The following is a 20,365-nucleotide window of genomic DNA, read 5'->3' as shown; positions in this document are numbered from 1 at the left end:
TCCATTTCACTGTCTGCATAAACTGTGAGCTTGGGCAGAGAGGGGTTAAGGTGAGTGAGCCCCTTTGGCAAAGGGTAATTTTAAAGGTTTCTTTTTTATTCAAGTAGCTTTCTGATTACACCGATTAGATCTTTTCCTTACTGTGTGAAAGAGCACATTCTCTTCTTTGTTGATCAACTCTAGAACAATGGAAGACTTGTTATGTGCTATATTCCCAATGTCATTCCACCTGTAGAGTAAAAAAACGCAGTAGAGTTTGCCAACACATACATTCAAATGTTTCACAAACACATTAAGAATCCCTTAGTCAACATGAGCTTCATTTGATGGGAAAGCTTTTCAGCAGCTGTTTGGTGAAGAAACATGGCCAGGAAAATAAGGAAGTCATGCTCTGATAAAAGGAGAAATAGATATTCACCTTTTAACCCAAACCAGGAGAGCCCAAAACCCTCTTTAGAAACACCAATTTGAAGACTCACAGTAACAGATACATTGAAAACACATGAATGCTAAGCATTTTACTGAACTGTGGCATGTTTGAGCTGATTGATTTTAGCCATGTGTAATGGAAATGACTATTTAATGGTACCATTCCTCTCCAAATGCTGTTTCTAACTTGCTTCAGCGCCAGTTCTTCCTGAAGAAGGTTAAGCTGACAACACGGTTACGTAGGCTATGCATACCATGTTAATACTCTGGTTTTTATGTGTGCAATCTTTGTTGGTTCTTTCTTTTTTCTCTTCTCCAAGTAATTGTCAGGTTACCCAAGATCAGAGTTATAATCTTCTTACAAAGAGCTGACAGACATTCACCTACATTGCATGCAATCCATGGGGATGGAAAGGACTTGTTTGTTCTGTTTGCAGCATGCATTCCTCTTCATGTCATGGCAGGATGCTCGAAGTGCATGTTTCCAGAGAGTAAGGCTCCCTGCCTTACTATTATGCTACAGCTATCATTTCTACACGTAAAGAAACTTCTTGGGTTTGTCACCTGGCACAGCTCAAGGATCATTTATTTTCTTCTTAAAAAGAAGAAAAGCCTGCGGAAAAGGGAGCCCTAACGTTTCGGATGAAAGCCCTTTGAAGGCACAACCCACTCCAGCTGAAGTCTGACACAAGCCTTGCTACTCACTAAAATTTAGCACACCTCATAACCCACATATTTTTGGCTACACAATGTTCATAGTCTAATAACAGGCAGCAGCAGAAATCCACTTCAAGTTAACACCACCAGTAATGGAAATACCCACCAGAACAGCAGCAAAGTAGAATGAATGAAACCCCTGCCTCCCTGGAACCATAGACACTTCTAGCAACACTTTTATACACAACAAACATTTATTAGAAGCAACAAAACCCACAAAAGGGAGTGAATGGAAAGACTGAAATGATTCTTCATAACCAAACCAGCAGAACAAATAAACAAGTGACACAGCCAGGAGTTTTAAACATGCACGATGAGGAAATCCAGGGGTTTGTAGTGGGGCACCTACATGAGACAACCAGATCTGCAGACAGGTTGAATGCCCAGGATGCCGTAAGGTTTAACAGATTTGCATTCAGAAGCAGACATAAAGGGAAGAAAATAAAAGGGATCAAAGCCTTGTAAGTAGAACAAGACACGTGACAGAAAACTACATCTTTCTTGCTGTCAAACCCATTCACAGACATCAGCAATTATATTTTATCACATCTCTTACAGCCAAGAGGCCAATCCTGAAAACAGCGAGGTGACTGCTCCTCAGTTAGAGCATTGGCATTATTGAAGTCACACATGCAAGGGAAAAAACCCACGCATGGAGCTCTGAAAAGAAACTCACTTTACTTATAGAAGACCCTAGTTTTTACCTGTAGATCACAGTTGTCCTTCCAATTCTGTTTTTTATGAAGATTCCCATGAAGAAAATACCCAGGTGTATGTCATTTCCATGATTATCCTGCAAAGAAAGGATAATATATTTAGCTTCATAAAGAAACTGGCAAATGCATGCTACCAAACCGAAACCCTTCTTCAGGACAGCTGCAGGACTAAGCCTTCACTAACCTGTATATTGCTGCCTGATCAGACTGTGATTTTTTGTTCTTTGAAAGCAATGGGCACTTCACTGGATTCACTTTTGATTAGTGAGGACAAAGGCTAAACAAGCCCAAGGTTCTCCTCTATCAACCACCACACACACCACAAACTGGCACTGATTGTATAAAACCCCACATTCCCTAGCATTGTGATGACAGCTGTCTAGAGGCTGTATGACCACGAAAAGCACTAAGTCCTCTTTCACATTCACAGTGTTTCTCCAGTCATCTGTTAAAACATGCAGAGATTTCAGAAAACCACACCTGGAGAGGGAATTCCTCTCAAAAGTGATACCCTTTCATGCTTCCTCCTTTAAGTACTCCTTGTTCACAGCATGTCACCCTAAAAGCACTTGTATCTCTATACAGATACCTCCTCCTCCCCCCCCCCCCATTATTGGGTTAAATATTCACCTGTATGTACCACAAGGTCAACTGCTCTTATATTGTTTTTGAGAGGTTCTGTTGGTTTTGTGCCACCCATGTCTCCTTGTGGGCACCTGTTTGAAATCAGTGCTCTCCTGTTCCATTTTGCCATCAGCTGTTTCCTTAAAACCATGCTATTTCTTTATAGCACCAAAAGCTTAATGCTGTTGACAAAGATTTTTCTACATTGATCAACAGAACCACCACCAGCCACCGCCCCCCCCAGCTGCATATATAGTAATTGGTTCACATGTTAAAGTGGGACATAAAAATCATGCTAACATGGTGTGGTTAAAAAGAACGGGTAGAAAAAAGGTCATGAGAGAAGTTAATGCACTATACTTGAGCAAATTCTAGAAACCATTGGGTGCTCCTGCATTTTAACTGATAGATTAGATCTGTTCTCCTGGTCTTGCTGTACTTGATCCCCACAAGGCAACAGCAGAGTATCTGCACCTGTATCTAAGTGTTAGGCCTTTGCAAACAAATGATGGGTGCCAGTTTTCTAGCCCTTGCCTATGCACTGATTCCCAGTGCTGCACACACCAGCATTCTTACACACGCACTACAAGTCCTAGAGGTCCTATGGCTGACAGTCTTCAGTTTAGTCTGATTAAAGGACTGCATGTTCCTCTACCTTGTTCCAGAGGCAGCTTTAGAAGGCAAAGAGAGTGGGAAAATGTATGTATTTGTACACGTATAAATACACACCCATGCACGTCTCTTCTCTCAGATAACAAATGATAGGACAAGAGGAAACGGCCTCAAGCTGCCCCAGGGCAGGTTTAGATGGAACTGAGGACCAATTCCTTCCCAAAGGGTGCTCAGGCATTGGAACAGGCTGCCCAGGGCAGGGCTGGAGTCACCGTCCCTGCAGGTGTTCACTCACCATGTAGCCGAGGGCCTTATATTACACAGTTTAGTGGTGGCCTTGGCAGTGCTGGGGAACGGTTGGATTTGATGACCTTAAAGGTCTTTTCCAACTTGGTTGATTCTGTGATTCTATGGGCATACAAATATTTATATAGAAAGAAAAACATGTTTCTAGCAGCAGTTTCTCACAGGAACAAAAGAGGAATCATTCATTTTTCCCTTTATACACTGTTATAGCTGCCTACAAGGCCAGCATGCTGCTCTTTGCAAAACCGCAGGAAGGTGTTACCCTTCTATCAGAGTACCCAGTCTCTTACTACATTACTGACATGCAGTAATATCTAATGACAATTCTAACACAGAAATTCTCTGAAGAAACTTTAGAATAAGAGAGGTAAGAGAAATTCTCTCTTACTTATCTTACTGACATGCAATAATATCTGATGACAATTCCACACAGAAACTTTGGCATCATATAGCATTAATCTGAATTAATTTGAGGAAAACATGGATTTCATTCATTGGCAATAAACATTCCATAATTTTCATTGTTGGGTAAAAAGGCTTTTTTGCCATTGAGCTCCTCCCCTTCAGGCCAACTCTGAGATGGAGAAAGGATCAATTCTGACTTCAGCAGAACAGGGTTGTTGTTTGGTGTGGCATTTTGGTTTACTTTTAAATTCCAAGTCATCTTTAACTGGCAGGAGAACTGCCTGCAGCCCACCACTTCTGCTGGCTGGGTTGGTGTGCAAAGAGACATGGGTCATGTTTGTACCAACAGCTTTCAGTTTCTCAGCACAACTTGGTGGCACGTGCTCCATGAGGCCAGGCAGCCCATCCATGGCAGACAGGCGCTTCCAGGGAAGCAAAAGCGGCAAACGCAAAACAATCCCCCCCTCCCCACTTTTAAATGCGTGGAAGACCTGTGTGCACATGTAAGAAACTAGGAAAAGGGGAAGTTAATGCTTGGTAAACAGCAACTTAGAAAGACAAGAGATGTTCTCATCTTCCCAGCCTGTTAAAGACAACCAGAGCTGAGATTCACCTCCTCAGACAGCACTCAGAGAAACAAGGAGCATCTCTGCTTCCCAAGTGACCAGCCCCAGCACACAGCAACCTCTTCTGTGAAAAGGATCTTGGTGAAGAGAAGTAACACTAACAGGCCTAAGGTACCCTCATGCTGCAATGTCCATTCAAACCACCAGCAGTCATTTCACCTTCCAGGACAGTCAAGCAAGTCCTGGCTCTTTTGGATAAACACAACTTGCATGTATTCCAAAGGAAGCTGCGGACTTCTGCATCGTTTGATTCAGAGGTTCCTTTATAATATCCACTAACATACCTTCACAGGGAAAATTTCCTGTCCAAACCCATCAAGGCGTTCCACTTCACTGATGTACATAAGCTCAGCCTCTGCTGCTGTAATGCCACTGCAATTAGAGTAACAAAAGGCAACAAACGGTTCAATGTTACATGCACACAAAAAACACTAGAGAAAGAATGGGAGGTTCACAAACCCACTTTGGAGATGGTGCCTAGAAAAGCACCACACAAAACCGGCTTTTCACATTCGGATCAGAAAGAAGAGGACTTGTACTCAGTGTTGCTCAGATAAGGTACAAAGCACAGTTCAAATTACAGGAGAAACAAACTGAACTGATCATGTTACTCAGTTTCTTCAGCACACATCAAATATTTTCCATGCTTTATTAAAACACCGGGCCATTGCATCAGGTTATGTCTAGTTTTGGACAGCCAGTTTGAGCCATATGGGTCCTAATTTGCATACATAGTACATATACCCATTGAAGTTTCTTAAAATGACTTAAAAGGGAAGACCTACATTTTCAAGTCCAAAACACAGGCACTAAATCCAAATATTGAGCAGAATCTCTTTCGCAATAGGAGAACAAAGTGGGCGAAAGCTTCTACACACGTGTCTACACATGCTCCTGTCACAGCTCAGGAATTCAGACAGATTTCAGTTCTCAAAAGCAGGTCAGAATAGACTGCAAGTTGCTCCAAAAGAAAGCCACTATTAGCGTACCTCCTCATTGCTCCTCACCATAGCTTAGGAACAGAAATATAGGAACCAGAGAAATACTTGGGAGAAAGAGGGGACAGAAAGGAGGTGGAATGTGATCTACCTGCTGAAGTGAGGATAAGTATGTGTCCTTTGTGTTAGGGAAATAGCACTAAAGAGCACAGCAGGGGAGAGAAATCTTTCCTTTCAAGTCTGGGAGTTACCCAAGATCACACACACAGCCCATGGCAGAAAGAGCAGAACAGAACCAGGCTTGCTCCTGGCCAGCTTGGAAGCTAACTCCTTGGTTTCATCAAAGGTCCAAGCTTGCATTGAAACTAAGACTGAGAACTTATACTCAGAGACTCTTATTTTCCTCATTACAACCTTTTTCTGTCATACAATAGGGAGTGCTGCACCCTCCACATAATATTCCCATTGCGTTTCATGTAATAAAGCTTGACATGTAAATGCATAAGCTAACACAAGAGCCTATTTCCAGTGAAGTACAGGCACTGCATTTGATTAAGAACAGCATTCTAGAGGCTCAAATCCTTCCACCACCAAAACATTTAGATGACACAAAAGAAGCCTGCTTACAAAGGTGTTTGTGCTGCAGCACTAATACATCCATCCCCTCCTAGCCTAATTCTCAACTAATTATTAACACCATATTGTATCTTTTCCACAATGAGACTTAAAACCCAACTGCTGTTATTTTCTTTTCCATTCCACTGAGAGCATGTTTCCCCCCTCTCTCTGGAATGAGAGAAAACCCTGCCAGACCTTCAGTTTCCCCCTGATTTAAGTCATAGGGTCTTTCACTAGGAGGATTTACACAAAACCAAGAAGAGAAAGGAGTCTACTCCCTAGTGCAAGTAGTGTTATTAAACCTTATGGTGCAGGTGCTTGTTTATTTGGGATTAAGTTCCTTAGCCATGTTGTGTTCACAAGAGGCTGATAATCTTTTGCAATAGACTAATTAGAAACCCCAAGGAGACACAGCATAATAGTAACACGAAGACAGGCTAGTTTGGTCCTGCCAGAAAAACACAGGGAAGAAGGGAAGTACCAGGAGAATGATGACAATGAATAATCCAAACCTTAACACGTCAAACTTACCTGTGAGTTCGGTGCTCCTGAGCAACCTTTTGAGTCAACTCCTCCAAGACAGCTTCATCCTGGGTCCAATCCTGTAAGGATATGAAGCAGCATCAAAAAGTCATCCAAAGAGAAGGACGACAAAATGCAAATCAGGAACTATGACAGATGTTTCAAGATCGTTTCCTGTTCATGCTCTTCCAGGTCTTTCAGAGACAGAGACCCTATCTCCAGCTGTATTGAAAATTCAGAGCAGGGATGCTGAAACCATGCAAGGAGAACACAAGAGTCTGATTTCTTTTATGTCTTTTAGGGGGAGGATAAAAAGATACTGTTGAAAATAAGGTTAAGATATTTATTATTCCAAAATAGAGAGCACAGACAAGGAATTTTTCCCTGGATAAGGACCAAACAAGTCTTTAAAACCACTTGGAAGTCTACAAATTAGTATCTACCTTTTAAGCCAGGCCAAAATTAACACACAGACCATGGAAAATGAAGTCATGGGTATTGCAGTCCTGCAGGTACTCCTTAATCTCCATGAAATCCCCACTGAGTTTTGCTACCTCTTCAATCTGTAACAAAATCTACTTTATGTTTGCAATGCGCTTCTGAGCAGACTTTTTTCTCTCCTGCGAATTTAATTCTATGTAGTAGCAACAATTCAGACATAACTGAGAGCAGGTTAAGAAAGGAAACGTGCTCATAAATTCAAGGCCAAGAAAAAACCCAAAGGAAGCCGAGCAGCTTTCTTGCAAAACCTCAAAGTTCTTCTTTTTGCATTTAAAAGCCTTAAGGCTGCACATACGGTACTGAAATCCACTGCCTGCCTCTTGCCCATTGGGGCCCTCCTCTCTGCTATTTGCTTCTGCCACACAAAAATGTGAAAGGGGTAGCATGCTAATGAAAAATGGCAATGGTACATGCCTCTGCACAGCCACACACCTGTGGGGTGTACTGTGTACATAACTTTGCTCTTTTCCCTGCTCAAGAAATGCCATTTGACACACATTGGAGCCTCGCAAGATCAAACAGTACAAATGTAGCTGCCCCTCCCCTCACCTACCAGCTCGCTTCACTAATGAATTTATAGCAGCGCTCTCGTTGGAGGCTCTTTCTGCGCCCGAGATTCACCCAAATCCTCCCACTTGCTTCAGGACTAGTTTATATCTGCAGCACTTAGCAACAGTCACTGAACTTGCAGTGAAATATTTACTATTACGTTACCCACTCCTCCCAGGAAGAGCAAAGACAAGGCAGTTAGAGAAACGTCTAGAGAAAGAGTTGGCTTAAGAGCAGGCTTCTGAAGACTGTAGATCTTTGCTGATCTCGTTGAATTCAGCAGCAGCTGAATAGAAAAACAGTATCAATGTATTGAAAAAGCTTTGCAGAAGTTCAGTAATTTACAAAGTGACAGCTTAACACATTTCTCTGTCTGCATTCCCAGCCGTCCTTCCCACTTAGGCTATCGAACACAACTTCCTAAGTCATCAACTACACATGAGTTCATCAGTTGCTTATCAATAGATAAAGGATGCCTACCAAAGGAATCCTGCTCCACCAGTCAGGCTAACACATTTCTTGTGAAAGGTCAATACTGAAGCCACATTCTAGCTAGACAAGGCATAATCCACGCTCTATACATTCCTTAATTTCCCTTCTTCCTGCTGACTCTTTTCCAGGTGGCACTGAATTCTATCAGCTCAAAATTGCACTTTCTCCTCATGATACTGTTGCTGTCACCTTTTTAGGCTCAAGAATTGACTATCTGCTGCAGCTCTTGTACAAACAGTGCTGGTAAATGGGAAGAAATGCTTCGGGAAGTGCCTTTCTCAAGCCTGCAAATTACAACGAGATGAATCATTCTCCCTTTACCGCTCCACTAATTGCGGAGGGAAACCAGATGCCTTCACTTGTAGGCAGCTACACTCGGGGCATGGGAACTCCACCCCACCTCCAGACTTTTCTTCCAGTTACAAAGAATTCCATGATCTTTTCCATTTTATGAAACTTACACTCAGGAGTCGTGCTGATGGATTTGTTCCTCTAGGATAAAGTCAGCCTTAACCTCAGCAGGCTTTTATTTTTCCCTAAATTCTCCTCTAATCCATTATCACAGAGAGGTTCGATGTTATGGTTTGCAAGTGCTTGGCATTTGTCAGTACAAACTATCATTAGTGACCTAAACCACCTCCCTCAGGATTCAAGTTATTTGCTAGTTTCCAATGGAAGTTTAAAACAAATATACAGTACAGTCCTTAGAGAGCATTTTGAGAAGACCTAATTCATGCTTCACTTCAGTCTAATAGTCAGGTGATGTAAATCCACATTCTCTCGAGGAAGGGCTGTATGATTTGTCCTGTGACACATTTACTACACCAGCAGCCCTCATATCCCTTTCATTACGCCATGTTACTCGTATTGTAGTACTGTTAATATAGACCTTTTTTAACAGCTACACATTCTTTTCTGATTCAAGAAGTCCGCTTGTTGACACCTATGCCTAGTAGAGGCGTAACTGGAAAGGGACTAAAAAGGGGCTGAGTTTCCATAGCACATATTCATTCAGACACAATCAAGTATATTGCAGGTTTGGGGCAGCAAAGATTTTTTCCACTATTAATGGTTCAGAGCTGGTGCTTTTACTCTGTTATCAACAAACCCCTCTGCGAGGCATGGAGAAATCTTTTGTCAAAGACCCCAAAAGACGGGGATAAGGAACTCACCATAGGAAACAAGACGTATTCCCGGAGGAAGTCGTGAGATTCAAACTGATCATAGTCTCCAAAATCCGCTGGAAAAACAAAATAACACAATTACTCATTTTAGTACTTTCCACACATGTTAAGACCGCACTCAACCTTTGCACAGATGCTTCATTTCAAGTGGGCGAGTTCTCTCTGAAGCCACAACCTAGAACAAAGATTTCTGCTTGCACTTCAGCTTTTAACATGGTGGTCTGAAAATAATAGTGTTATTACCAGAGATCAAATAACAGCCAACAAGTAATTTCTCCCTTTTGATCCGTAATATTATGACCATTTGCAACGCTTAACCATCAGCAGGGCAGGATTTTCTGTAGCCTTTGTGCACTAATACCACTATCTAACAAGGCTGGGATTGCTCAGCCTCTTGAAAAACGGTGCACACTTCTGCTTCCCCGGCTTTTCCAATCCTGACCAGGCAAAAACTAACCTGCCTCTGGTACAATTCTACATACCTGTACAAAAGCTGCTTAGTTTTACAGCATAGGGGCTAAAGTCCTCTTGACAACTGTATTAAAAATGGCCAACAACCAACATAGTTTGGGGGGGCAGAGGAAGGAAGGTCTTGCCCTTCTGCAACCAATGTAACTGTAACAGGACAGGAACAGTGCCCGTCTAATCTTTCTACTTGCTTTTCTACTTCTAAATCTCTTGAAGAGGTACTTGTCTCCATGCTCACACTCCTATGTTGGGCTGAGGATTCTTGTCTAAATATCCTTGAAACTGGAGTTTTGAAAACACTTCCTAAAGGCTAAACTGCATTAAAAAATCCAAACCAAAACCTGCATGTATCTATCTGTTAAATACACAACAGCTTGTATCAAAAGAATACCTTGCCAGGAGGTTCTTATTTTATGTTAGTTGAACTGGATCAAACACCATCTACGAGATTCTCATATAATAGAAGTTGGAAACCCCCACCATAAATCACATTATCTAAACATTCTTTCAAAGCTTCGAGACAATTTCACGTATTGCAGGATGCCAAAAATGCAGTTTCATTTTGTTTTCACCTCAGAGTTATGTTTTAACATAAACAGAAGGAGCTCCAAATGGACATGAAACAGAGCCTGTAAGTTTAAAAGAAAGAAGTATTTCACCTATCTTCAGTTGCATCACATGCAAAGGACAAAGGGAGTAATACAAGGTCAGGAATAAAGCAAACAAGATTAGTTGCAGCGTTCTGATGCAACGGGCTCTGAAATATAAGAGATTATGTAGAAGTTTCAGAATCACAGTGATTACTTCAAACTGACCACAAAGACTGACTCACTCTCAAAGTCAGCAAAAAGCTCCAAAAAACCCACAGGGCCAGTGAAACATACTCATCCCAAACTTACACACTGGAAAACATCATTTACTTAAACTGCAAGGTTTGGTATTGAATCTAATATGTAGATCTCCCTTTATTAAAAGAACATTTCAGGATGTGACAAGAAACATTTTTTCTTCAATTTTTAACTAAGAAATAGGGTACAAAAATGGAATTTCTACTACTCTAAGATCATATCAGCATTACTCTCCACTGAGCCTTTAATTTTTAAGAATCTGATCTTCATGTTTGCTATTTACTTCCCCCTTCCCCCCCATTAGAGGATACACCCAGAGCATGATCGCTAAAACTCTACCTTAGTCAGTCATAGATAGACTGAAAAGTATTCTCCAAATACAGGGCTTCTTCCTCTGGCCATATACATTCTACGATCCCACTTTTATTGATGTCCTTAGGATGCTCAGAATAAAAATCACATTGTAAGAAGTAGTTTATTACTATTTTATAACTCACAGAACCATTATGGTCATGTGTTCTTTCGTATTTCAGATAGCACTATACAGCAAAACAAGTTTTTAATTAAAGGCAAAATTAAAGCTGCTGCTATGCTCTTTGATGTAATTACATTTCAAACCAGAGAACATAAAGCAAATTCATTACTGCAAAGTGCTCCGTGGTTGGGGTTCGAAGAACTGGAGCTTTGTTCAGGTTCACTTACATGGATTTTTAGACATAGGAAAGCTGCACACTGTGATGTGGTCCAGCATTCCCTCCCTGAGGGTGTGTTTCATGGACAGCAGTCCACCTATGCACTCTTAAATCGATAGAAAACCCAGCTGTTGTGAGTAGGAGTAATACGAGGCCTTAGCTAGTGCCCACTCAACATATAAAACATACACAACAAACCAAAAATGCCAGCGTTGGAAAAGGGGCTATCAGGTCATGCCATCTTACCTTGCACTGCCAAACCAGCTAGTCGAATTCCCTGCTCCAATGAAGAAAGCAACCGGCCATCAAGAACATCCTTTTTCACTTGTAGGTAATACTGGTATCTACAAACAAACACAAGGAGCACAAATGAGAACATCTACATCTTTGTACATTTTCTAAGCACAGAGACAGCTGAAAGTAAGAAAAGCATTCCCACAGACAGGTCAGGCTGTTAAAACAGCAGTTTGCTCCTGGCTTTGGATGTTCCACATTACCAGAACAAATCAATATGATCCCTACAATGTGTGCAATGCTTCCAGGTGGATGAAAAGGAAAGGAAGAAGTTCTGATTTGTGTTCCCTAGTCCACATAGGAGAGAGACATTTTGCTGGGACTACCTCCTCCATCAGTCTTGTAGAGGTTACCAAGAACCATGCAATCACCAATACAAAAAGCAGCTGTTCCATATTTCTTTTAATTGGTTTTGCTCCAGTGTCACCATTTGATAGAAGAAACACAATTTTAGCAATATACTTTAGCCTACTGACACCACTCGAACTATGGCCCATATAAAGCTTCTTTTAGTTGGCCCCTCGCATCTGTGAGGACAATTCAGACACACAAATCAAGCAAAACCAGCTTCTAATATCTGCAATAACCAGTCACAAGAAAACTATGTCAGTTTTAACCACAGCAACAGGACTTGCACGTTTCACCTCACATTTGCAATAGAGTGGATTAAGGCAAACAATAAGCTTTCCACGAAAAGGCTTAACAAGTTACTGTCCCCATCCATGCATCCCTCCCACTCACTGAACTGGACCAGACCCACAGCAGAGCTGGCTAAAGCACCAGGGATAGGTACCAGCCCCTCTGGCATATCAGGTCTAGTGGAGACAGCTTTGTTATATAGTTGAGTAACAGTGATGTAATGCTCTCACATCCATCACCTTAAACTTTTGGTGCAGATGTATGCAACCTGCCCCAACACAGATGAAACACAGTTCCTTGGCAGCCAACATGCATCCTCATCTGGTCTGAGCCCAAAGGTAGAAGTATTGTACCAGTGCAGCCACACTTCATGCATGCACACAGCCCCACGCACCCAACCAATAGCTGAACCAGCTGGCTATAGTTTGAACCTTTGGGAATAGCAAAGAAACTATTCCGGTCTGATCTTAGAGTGAAAATCACCTTCCCAATAGGAAAGAACTAGATGATCTTAGGGTCCTTTCCAACCCTAACTGTTCTATGATTCTATGCAGCATCACCCACGTTACAGGGACCATGCTGCCTTAACTATGCCCACAAATGTTACTCTTTAATTCTGTGTGAAGCTGCTAGAAAAAGATAATGTCATTTAAAAGGCTTCAATTTGGCTTTCGCATGGCCTAACAAAGATTAAAACTTCAGGGGATTTTAAACTCTGATGAAGGCAGTGCAGCCAGCACATGCCTTCTCAGCTTGCGCCCTGTGCTTCAGCCCCAAGTTTCACACTTACTCTGTCCAAGAGACAAATCAGGTTGTTTCCACTTCCTCGCAACGCCTAAATCCCAATTCATACAAACTTGACATATGCTGCTTTGTCACGTTGCAGGTGAACAAGTGTTTGCTGAATCTGGTCTTCAACACTTGTAATGCCAAAAGCAGGTTATTTATCTTAATGCTATGTACACATGCACGAGTTACATATCCTAGTCCAGCAGAACTAAAGTAAAATCCACATCTGCCATAAAGTTAGAGCTATTGTTAAAACCCCACAAAGTTAAGAGACTACATGAAAACCACAACTAGGTAAAATCTTACAATGACATCCTAGTCAAGACCGTCACCAGCTTCAGTGGAGCCATGATTTCAACCAAATTGCCATAGAGGTATAGATAAGCCATAAAAAGGCAGCATCAGCAAAAATACGTCTGTGAGTTACTACAGCATAAAATACCGCAACCAAGACGTTCAAAAGAAACATTGATGTGGGCTTCAGTTGCACTTTGAGCTGCCAGTGCTTTAGAGAAACTGTTTTCAGACAGCAGACATAGAACCATAGAATCAACTAGGCTGGAAAGACCAACAGCACCCACTTTACAGGGAAGATGCCCACTGACTGGTGTTTCACCCTGACTGTCAGAAACAGGTCACATTTAAAAGTCTTTACAGGAATATTCTACATCATTATAGTACAACATTGCATTTACTAACACTGGGGCAGAATAAAAGTTTAGGATTCATTCTATATTGCAAATTGACATGCAGTAAGAGTTTAAAAGGTGTATATAATTCGTGATCTGACATTAACTAATATATCCATCAGGAAAAACCTCCTGGAGGACGTTTACACCTTTAACAGGCAAATGTACTGAAAAGCAATCCCCTGCTACGGCTCTGAAACCTTTGTTAATGGAAGTGCCAAGGTAAAGTGAAGGAGAACATGGTAGAAACCTATGGTGTGTACCAGCCTCATCCTTCCCCTGGACTGACAGTGACAAGGGTCACAGAATCAGAGAATTGTTAGGGTTGGAAAGGACCTCAAGATCATCCAGTTCCAACCCCCCTGCCATGTGCAGGGACACCTCACACTAAACCATATCACTCAAGGCTCTGTCCAACCTGGCCTTGAACACCACCAGGGATGGAGCATTCACAGCTTCCCTGGGCAACCCATTCCAGTGCCTCACCACCCCTACAGTAAAGAATTTCTTCCTTATATCCAATCTAAACTTCCCCTGTTTAACCCGTTACCGCTTGTCCTATCACTACAGTCCCTAATGAAGAGTCCCTCCCCACCATCCCTATAGGCCCCCTTCAGACACTGGAAGCTGCTCTGAGGTCTCCACACAGCCTTCTATTCTCCAGACTGAACAGCCCCAGCTTCTCAGCCTGTCTTCATACGGGAGGTGCTCCAGTCCCCTGATGATCCTCATGGCCTCCTCTGGCCTTGTTCCAACAGTTCCATGTCCTTTTTATGTTAAGGACACCAGAACTGCACACAATGCTCCAGGCGAGGTCTCACAAGAGCAGAGTGGAGGGCAGGATCACCTCCTTCGACCTGCTGGTCACGCTCCTTTTGATGCAGCCCAGGATACAGTTGGCTTTCTGGGCTGCAAGCACTCACTGAAGCCGGCTCATGTTCATTTTCCCATCAACCAACACCCCCAAGTCCTTCTCCGCAGGGCTGCTCTGAATCACTTCTTCACCCAACCTGTAGCTGTGCCTGGGGTTGCCCCAACCCAGGTGTCACTATGTGAGCTGAGACTGCTCTTTGGTCGCTTGGGTTGCAAAAGTAGATCTATAATTTGAGGGAAATCAAACATTCTACAAATGCTTCAGCTATAGATTCACTAAGGAAAGCAGTTCCAGAACAGCAGATAAAAGCATGTTTCATAAGCCTCCTATTAGGTGGTTTAGTTGGGGAAGCATATGGAAACTGAACAGAAGTTTGCAATCTGCACCCCAAATAAGAAAAGACAAGAAATTCAAAATTAAGACTTATAAAGCTTTAATCACAGAGCCACTGTGGCATACTAGGGGCACAAGAGATATCACCATAACCAAGTGGTCTGAGAGCTGAAATCTCTCACCTTCATTGCCCATTTTGGCTTAAACATCTTTTGCAGAACGGTTGTGTACTCAATACAATAAAGGCTACTATACTTTGCCAGCCTGTAGCCAATTCCAAGGGGAATGGGAGTGGACAAGTCTGAACAAAGCCATAATTATATCATTTCCCAAAACTCTTTTTAGCCAATATAGAAAACACTAAAAGTATATTTGCTCCACCCCTGGCAGTGTTCAAGGCCAGGTTGGACAAAGCCTTGGGTGAGATGGTTTAGTGTGAGGCGTCCCTGCCCATGGCAGGGGGGCTGGAACTGGATGATCTTAAGGTTCTTTCCAACCCTAACTATTCTATGATTCTATATTTGCTTCTATTGCATAAAAAAAAGTGTACTTTTTGTAAACTAAATAAGCTTCAAATGGACAACCCGGAGACAACATCTGAAATTCAGAATAAACACCTGAATTTTAGCAATCCATGCTATTTGGGTTCTTTTTCCTCTAGCATACTGCTAGCAAGCAGGAGATAAAGGTACCAGTTTAACATTTAATTCCAACACCCAGATTCAGACTCAGCCACAGCTGTGTAAATGTAGAGAAACTCCCATTTGCCCATATAATTGCACACAGACCTCGCAGGATCAGGATTCCTGTTTGTTCTCCTGTCACCTCAAATTGAAGAACATGGGTGTTCGTACTGTGTCACTGAATTCATTGTACCCTGCCCTGTACCTTGTCTGATGTATAACCTCTGCTGCTGTTTTATATATACAGAAAATAACTCAATTTTACTGATTTCTGTTCTTTTCAATGACCACTGTTTCAGGTACCACAAGCCACGTAGAACCTGGCCTGATCAATATTAGAAGCAAGATCTTTGCAGAGAAATTAAAGGATCATAGAATCATAGAATAGTTAAGGTTGGAAAGGACCTTAAGGTCATCTAGTTCCAACCCCTGCCATGGGCAGGAACACCTCACACTAAACCATATCACCCAAAGCCTCATCCAACCTGGTCTTGAACACTGCCAGGGATGGAGCATTCACAACCTCCCTGGGCAACCCCTTCCAGTGCCTCACCACCCTAACAGGAAAGAATTTCCTCCTTATATCCAATCTAAACTTCCCCTGTTTAAGTTTTAACCCGTTACCCCTTGTCCTATCACTACAGTCCCTAATGAAGAGTCCCTCCTCAGCATCCCTATAGGCCCCCTTCAGATACTGGAAGGCTGCTATGAGATTTACAAAAGAAAGCTATGAGTTAGTCGTGCAGAGTAACTGAACTAGTGCCCTGCATCTTCACATTGTTCCTACTGGTGACTTCCACGGAGAGCCAACAAGGCAAATACTTCATTAATAATTACTCCATATTATCAGGCCCACCAGCATTAGTAACCAAGCAGCATCCAACTGCGATAAGCTCTTAGGCAAAGCTCTTCCCTGTGAGGATGCTGAGGCGCTGGCACAGGGTGCCCAGAGAAGCTGTGGCTGCCCCATCCCTGGCAGTGTTCAAGGCCAGGTTGGACGGGGCTTGGAGCAAGCTGCTCCAGTGGAAGGTGTCCCTGCCCGTGGCAGGAGGTTGGAACTGGATGAGCTTTAAGGTCCCTTCAACACAAACCACTCTATGGTATTTCATACACATACATAGATCTATATACAAAAAGGTGACAGGATCAGTCAGTAAGGATCAATACTGTTTGACTGCTGTACTGTGATCGGTCTGTATTATTTTCCCTTGGTTTTACTTTCCCTCTCTGTACATCAGGGACAGGAAGGGTTTGGAACAGTCTCATTATCTCTCGTGCAGCAGGAAACACTGAAGCTTCTCTCTTAAATCAGTCAGTTTTTCTGGCAACTTCAAGCCAGTTTGAACAATTACATTCCAGTTTCAATACCAACAAATCTTTACCTTGACTATATGTGAAAAGAAACAAAGCACTACAAAACACGTATGAGTTACCCAAGAGGTACAACTCTTTTAAAATCATGCCTAATGATGCAATTACTGGCATGACTAACTTTTTTACAACTCATTAGGCACCCTTTTGGCATCAAGCCTATCTATTGGATAACTGCATAGCTATGTAGTTTAACTTCTTCTCTGGCGGAAAAGAGAACTGATTTACGGGTTTTTAAGGCTCAAAGGAGAAGCAGATTGGCCCACAAGTGGTTTAGCTCCAGACTTTCAGCTCTTTTCCAACTTTAAAAACACACTGCCATTAGACTACATGATCTTCTAAAATTAGGAACGCAATCAAAATCTCACTAAATCACAGCAACAGTCCAACAGCTCACTTGGGTTTATCTTAGTATGATAACATACTGCTGAGCAGAGATGCTGCAATGTGCACTCCTGCAATGGTCTACCCACAGGGGAAGCAGTTTCTCCAGAACAGAGGCCGTTTATCGCTTAGGAAAATTACTTTAAGCATTAGCTTTGATATTGATGTGTCCATTGTTCATCTCACACCTTAAAACCTGCCATGATTTTGACTTTGATACTATTTAGCAACAGGAATCTACAGATACTGATATGCTACCTTTTAAAGAGAAACCCATTTGTAAACACAGGGGTTTTCATTTTTTCTCAGCCTTTAAAGTTAGATGAGCCAATGGCTCAGCTATTCAATGGCAAAGCAACTAATGGATAATGGCCAAAAGGTTATTTATTACGTATTTGAGATAATCATAATAATATTTAATTCTGGTTGCTTTTCTGAGAAAACGGTACCTTAAATACTATTAATGATCATTAGCTTCATTTTATAAGTCAAGTATCCGAGTAAATGGCTGGTGAAGTTACTTGTGCAAAGACAAGCAGGAAACTAAGGCAGAGTTGGGAGATCTAGGTTTTGTTCCCATGTCCCAATCCAAAGTTCTACTTACTCAATGGGGCTTATTTCATGTGGATCATTCAATATACTGCAATAAAACCAACTGCAACCTTAGACTGGATTTTATATGGCAAGAAAGGCAGGCAGGCAGACAAGACTGGTCTTTTCAGATACAACATCCAGTATATTGGCAAAAACGGTGTTATGATTTCTGGGCTTGAGCATGCTGAAACACATTTTAGATGCAAGGATTCAATCAGCACATTTTAATCTAAAGGCACTTTAAAAGAAGAGCATATGCATTGGTGATGTCACCGTCAGTAACGCAGCGCTAAAGCCCTGTCTCTGCCATTGTAAAAGATGCAGATGGCGTTGATAAAGGGAACATCTCCAGCTTACTCCTCTGGAATTTCATTACCCTTTCTCCCAGCAGAAGCCTGATGTTTCTCAGTACTAGACAACAGCCATTTATCTGGGATTTGTGGTAGAACATAAAAAGCAACGGCTGGGCTTTCACTACTATAGGGTAATATTTTTGGAAGGGTATTATTGAGAACGAGTCTACCACACCCTTTTACAGACCTTCAGAAGGATCAGCAGACTTGCCAGGAAAAAAAGGGAAGGAGATGAAAGAGCCTTTGTCACGCATGCAGGAGGAAATTCCTTCAGAGGCTCAAACTGTCAATGCCAATAGTAAAAACACAGTGATAGCAGTTTCTAGGGTAGGAACTCCTTGATCGTAACAACCTTATAAGGTAGGTCAAGGTTAGCTTCAGGTAACTGAGAAGTGAGGTTGTTCAAAAGCAGAACCCAACTGCCTACAGCCTGGTGTCCTTTGGCTGCTGGATGGAAAACATACCCGAAACTAAAAATAAAATAAATGGAATACATGGAAAGATGTGTCATCCCTTTTCCCCTTCCTAATGAGACAGAACAATGCTGGGTTAGCATCATTTCCACACGCAGGACAGATCAAAATACACTTCATATCACGTACATCCACATCACTTGATCTCTTTAAAAGCAACAGTTTATAGCTGAAGGGAAGCAAAGAGGATTGTCTAAACAGGCTTGCTTCATAATGATAGTCACTTTCCATTTATTTTGATACACAATTAGTGAGCATAAGGATAAATCATACACAGCACTGATGCTGCCTTCCTCTCTGAGCTGTAATGAGGCACACAATGAAACCACATCTGACCAGGGAAGTTCCTGCCAAAGGCCAATGTCTTCCAAAGGTTAAGGTCCAGCTACGGAGGCAACCCCTGGCTAAGGATACTAGAAAACAGGAGAACCTTTGTGCACCTAAAACCAGTCTGATGAGAATTTTGCACTGCTTAGCTGCTCTTTACCACCGCTGTTTCATCAGTTTACTCCTACAAGGTTGGCTGTTCACATGCATTCCCTGAAAGGCAGTCCATTATAATTTCAGATTTCCACCAACATATATGCTTTGCAATCTGACATGGGATTGTTTAGGAAGGTAACACACACTTTACAGCCTCTCCTATATAAGCACCTGCGTAGCCTATCAAGTGTTGTGCCTCTTTGGTGTCCAGCGTGAACTAGATGGCTAGTGAAACCCTTCGACAACAGCTTCACACTGCACTCCTTGGGAGTGACAGCCAGAGCCTGGATTGTAAAGAAGTGCTCCGAGAGTGTTTTTCTGCTCCTGCCATTCCTGATGGGCCACAAGCACGGACACGTACCCAGGCCTTGCTGCAGCCCGCAGACATGACATAAGCCTTCCAAACCACGCGCTGCTCCTCCCGTGAGAGCCTTCGCCGCCAGATGCAGCTTTACAATAGCCACCGATGTCTCTATGTTTAAAAAGGAACCCCCCCAACCACAGCAGGTCCGTCCTCTGTGCTTGCACTTTTTGTTAAGTCTGTTATACTTTCTGGATCCTCCAAGTTCAAATAAACCCACAAACACAAAGTTAAACCTGAAATCAAAAGGCCAGTAATGGCATGCTTTAGCAAGAAAGGAAGGCATGCCACAACCTGATCCCCATTTTCTGCCCTTGAACTCTTGAATTAATTATAACAAATTACAGGGAGCCCCACTACAATTTATAAGCACAATAAACTCCCTTACAACCACCTATAATTTTATCAGAGTTAATCCAAATACCCGAAGAATTATACAGCACAGAACTTCAACATGCCTTTTGGAGTGAAAAAATACATGGGGGAAGCAATATTCTCTTGTCTTCCAAGCCCTTTCTCTCAAAGGCCATGTTTGGTCTCTGCAAGCTGGAGTCCGGCAAAGCCAGGCCCTGGGGACACCACCAGAGCATTCATCTTTATGAAAGGCTGGAGTGGGATTGCAAAAGTAAAGCAAACCAATCAAAATCGTATCATATGGAAAAGAATAATCTGTATTTTAGTGTTTTCAGCTGAAAAGCAACATTCACTGCAAGCACAATGCTGCACAGAAACACTAGAATAAAACATTTGGGAATGGAGAGTTTGTTAACCGTGCATCCTTGAAAAAAAGCCATGTGT

At 42.2% G+C, this 20,365-nt stretch overlaps 1 protein-coding gene and 1 long non-coding RNA gene across 4 annotated transcripts in view; one reads left to right on the top strand and one right to left on the bottom strand.

The window, feature by feature from the left end:
- LOC134173264 (uncharacterized) overlaps positions 1–11,104 on the top strand; it is a 44,260-nt gene extending 33,156 nt beyond the window's left edge. The window contains exon 3 of the long non-coding RNA XR_009968199.1: positions 11,089–11,104. This is a non-coding gene — a long non-coding RNA (uncharacterized LOC134173264). The remainder of the gene's footprint in view (positions 1–11,088) is intronic.
- The window catches only part of PTPN14 (protein tyrosine phosphatase non-receptor type 14), a 122,281-nt gene that overhangs the window by 27,347 nt on the left and 74,569 nt on the right, over positions 1–20,365 (bottom strand). For all 3 annotated transcript variants that reach the window (XM_062637061.1, XM_062637060.1, XM_062637063.1), the window contains exons 4-9: positions 11,494–11,591; positions 9,228–9,295; positions 6,523–6,593; positions 4,720–4,807; positions 1,851–1,939; positions 142–229 (exon numbers count right to left, since the gene is read on the bottom strand). In XM_062637061.1, the coding sequence (XP_062493045.1) occupies positions 142–229; positions 1,851–1,939; positions 4,720–4,807; positions 6,523–6,593; positions 9,228–9,295; positions 11,494–11,591 (502 nt within the window). The remainder of the gene's footprint in view (positions 1–141; positions 230–1,850; positions 1,940–4,719; positions 4,808–6,522; positions 6,594–9,227; positions 9,296–11,493; positions 11,592–20,365) is intronic.

The sequence above is a fragment of the Pezoporus occidentalis genome, unplaced genomic scaffold (assembly GCF_034315485.1).
Source record: "Pezoporus occidentalis ecotype Australia unplaced genomic scaffold, CSIRO_AGI_Poc_V1 ctg50, whole genome shotgun sequence".
Classification (NCBI taxonomy): Eukaryota; Metazoa; Chordata; class Aves; order Psittaciformes; family Psittacidae; genus Pezoporus; species Pezoporus occidentalis.
This window is presented reverse-complemented; position numbering and strand designations above follow the sequence as displayed.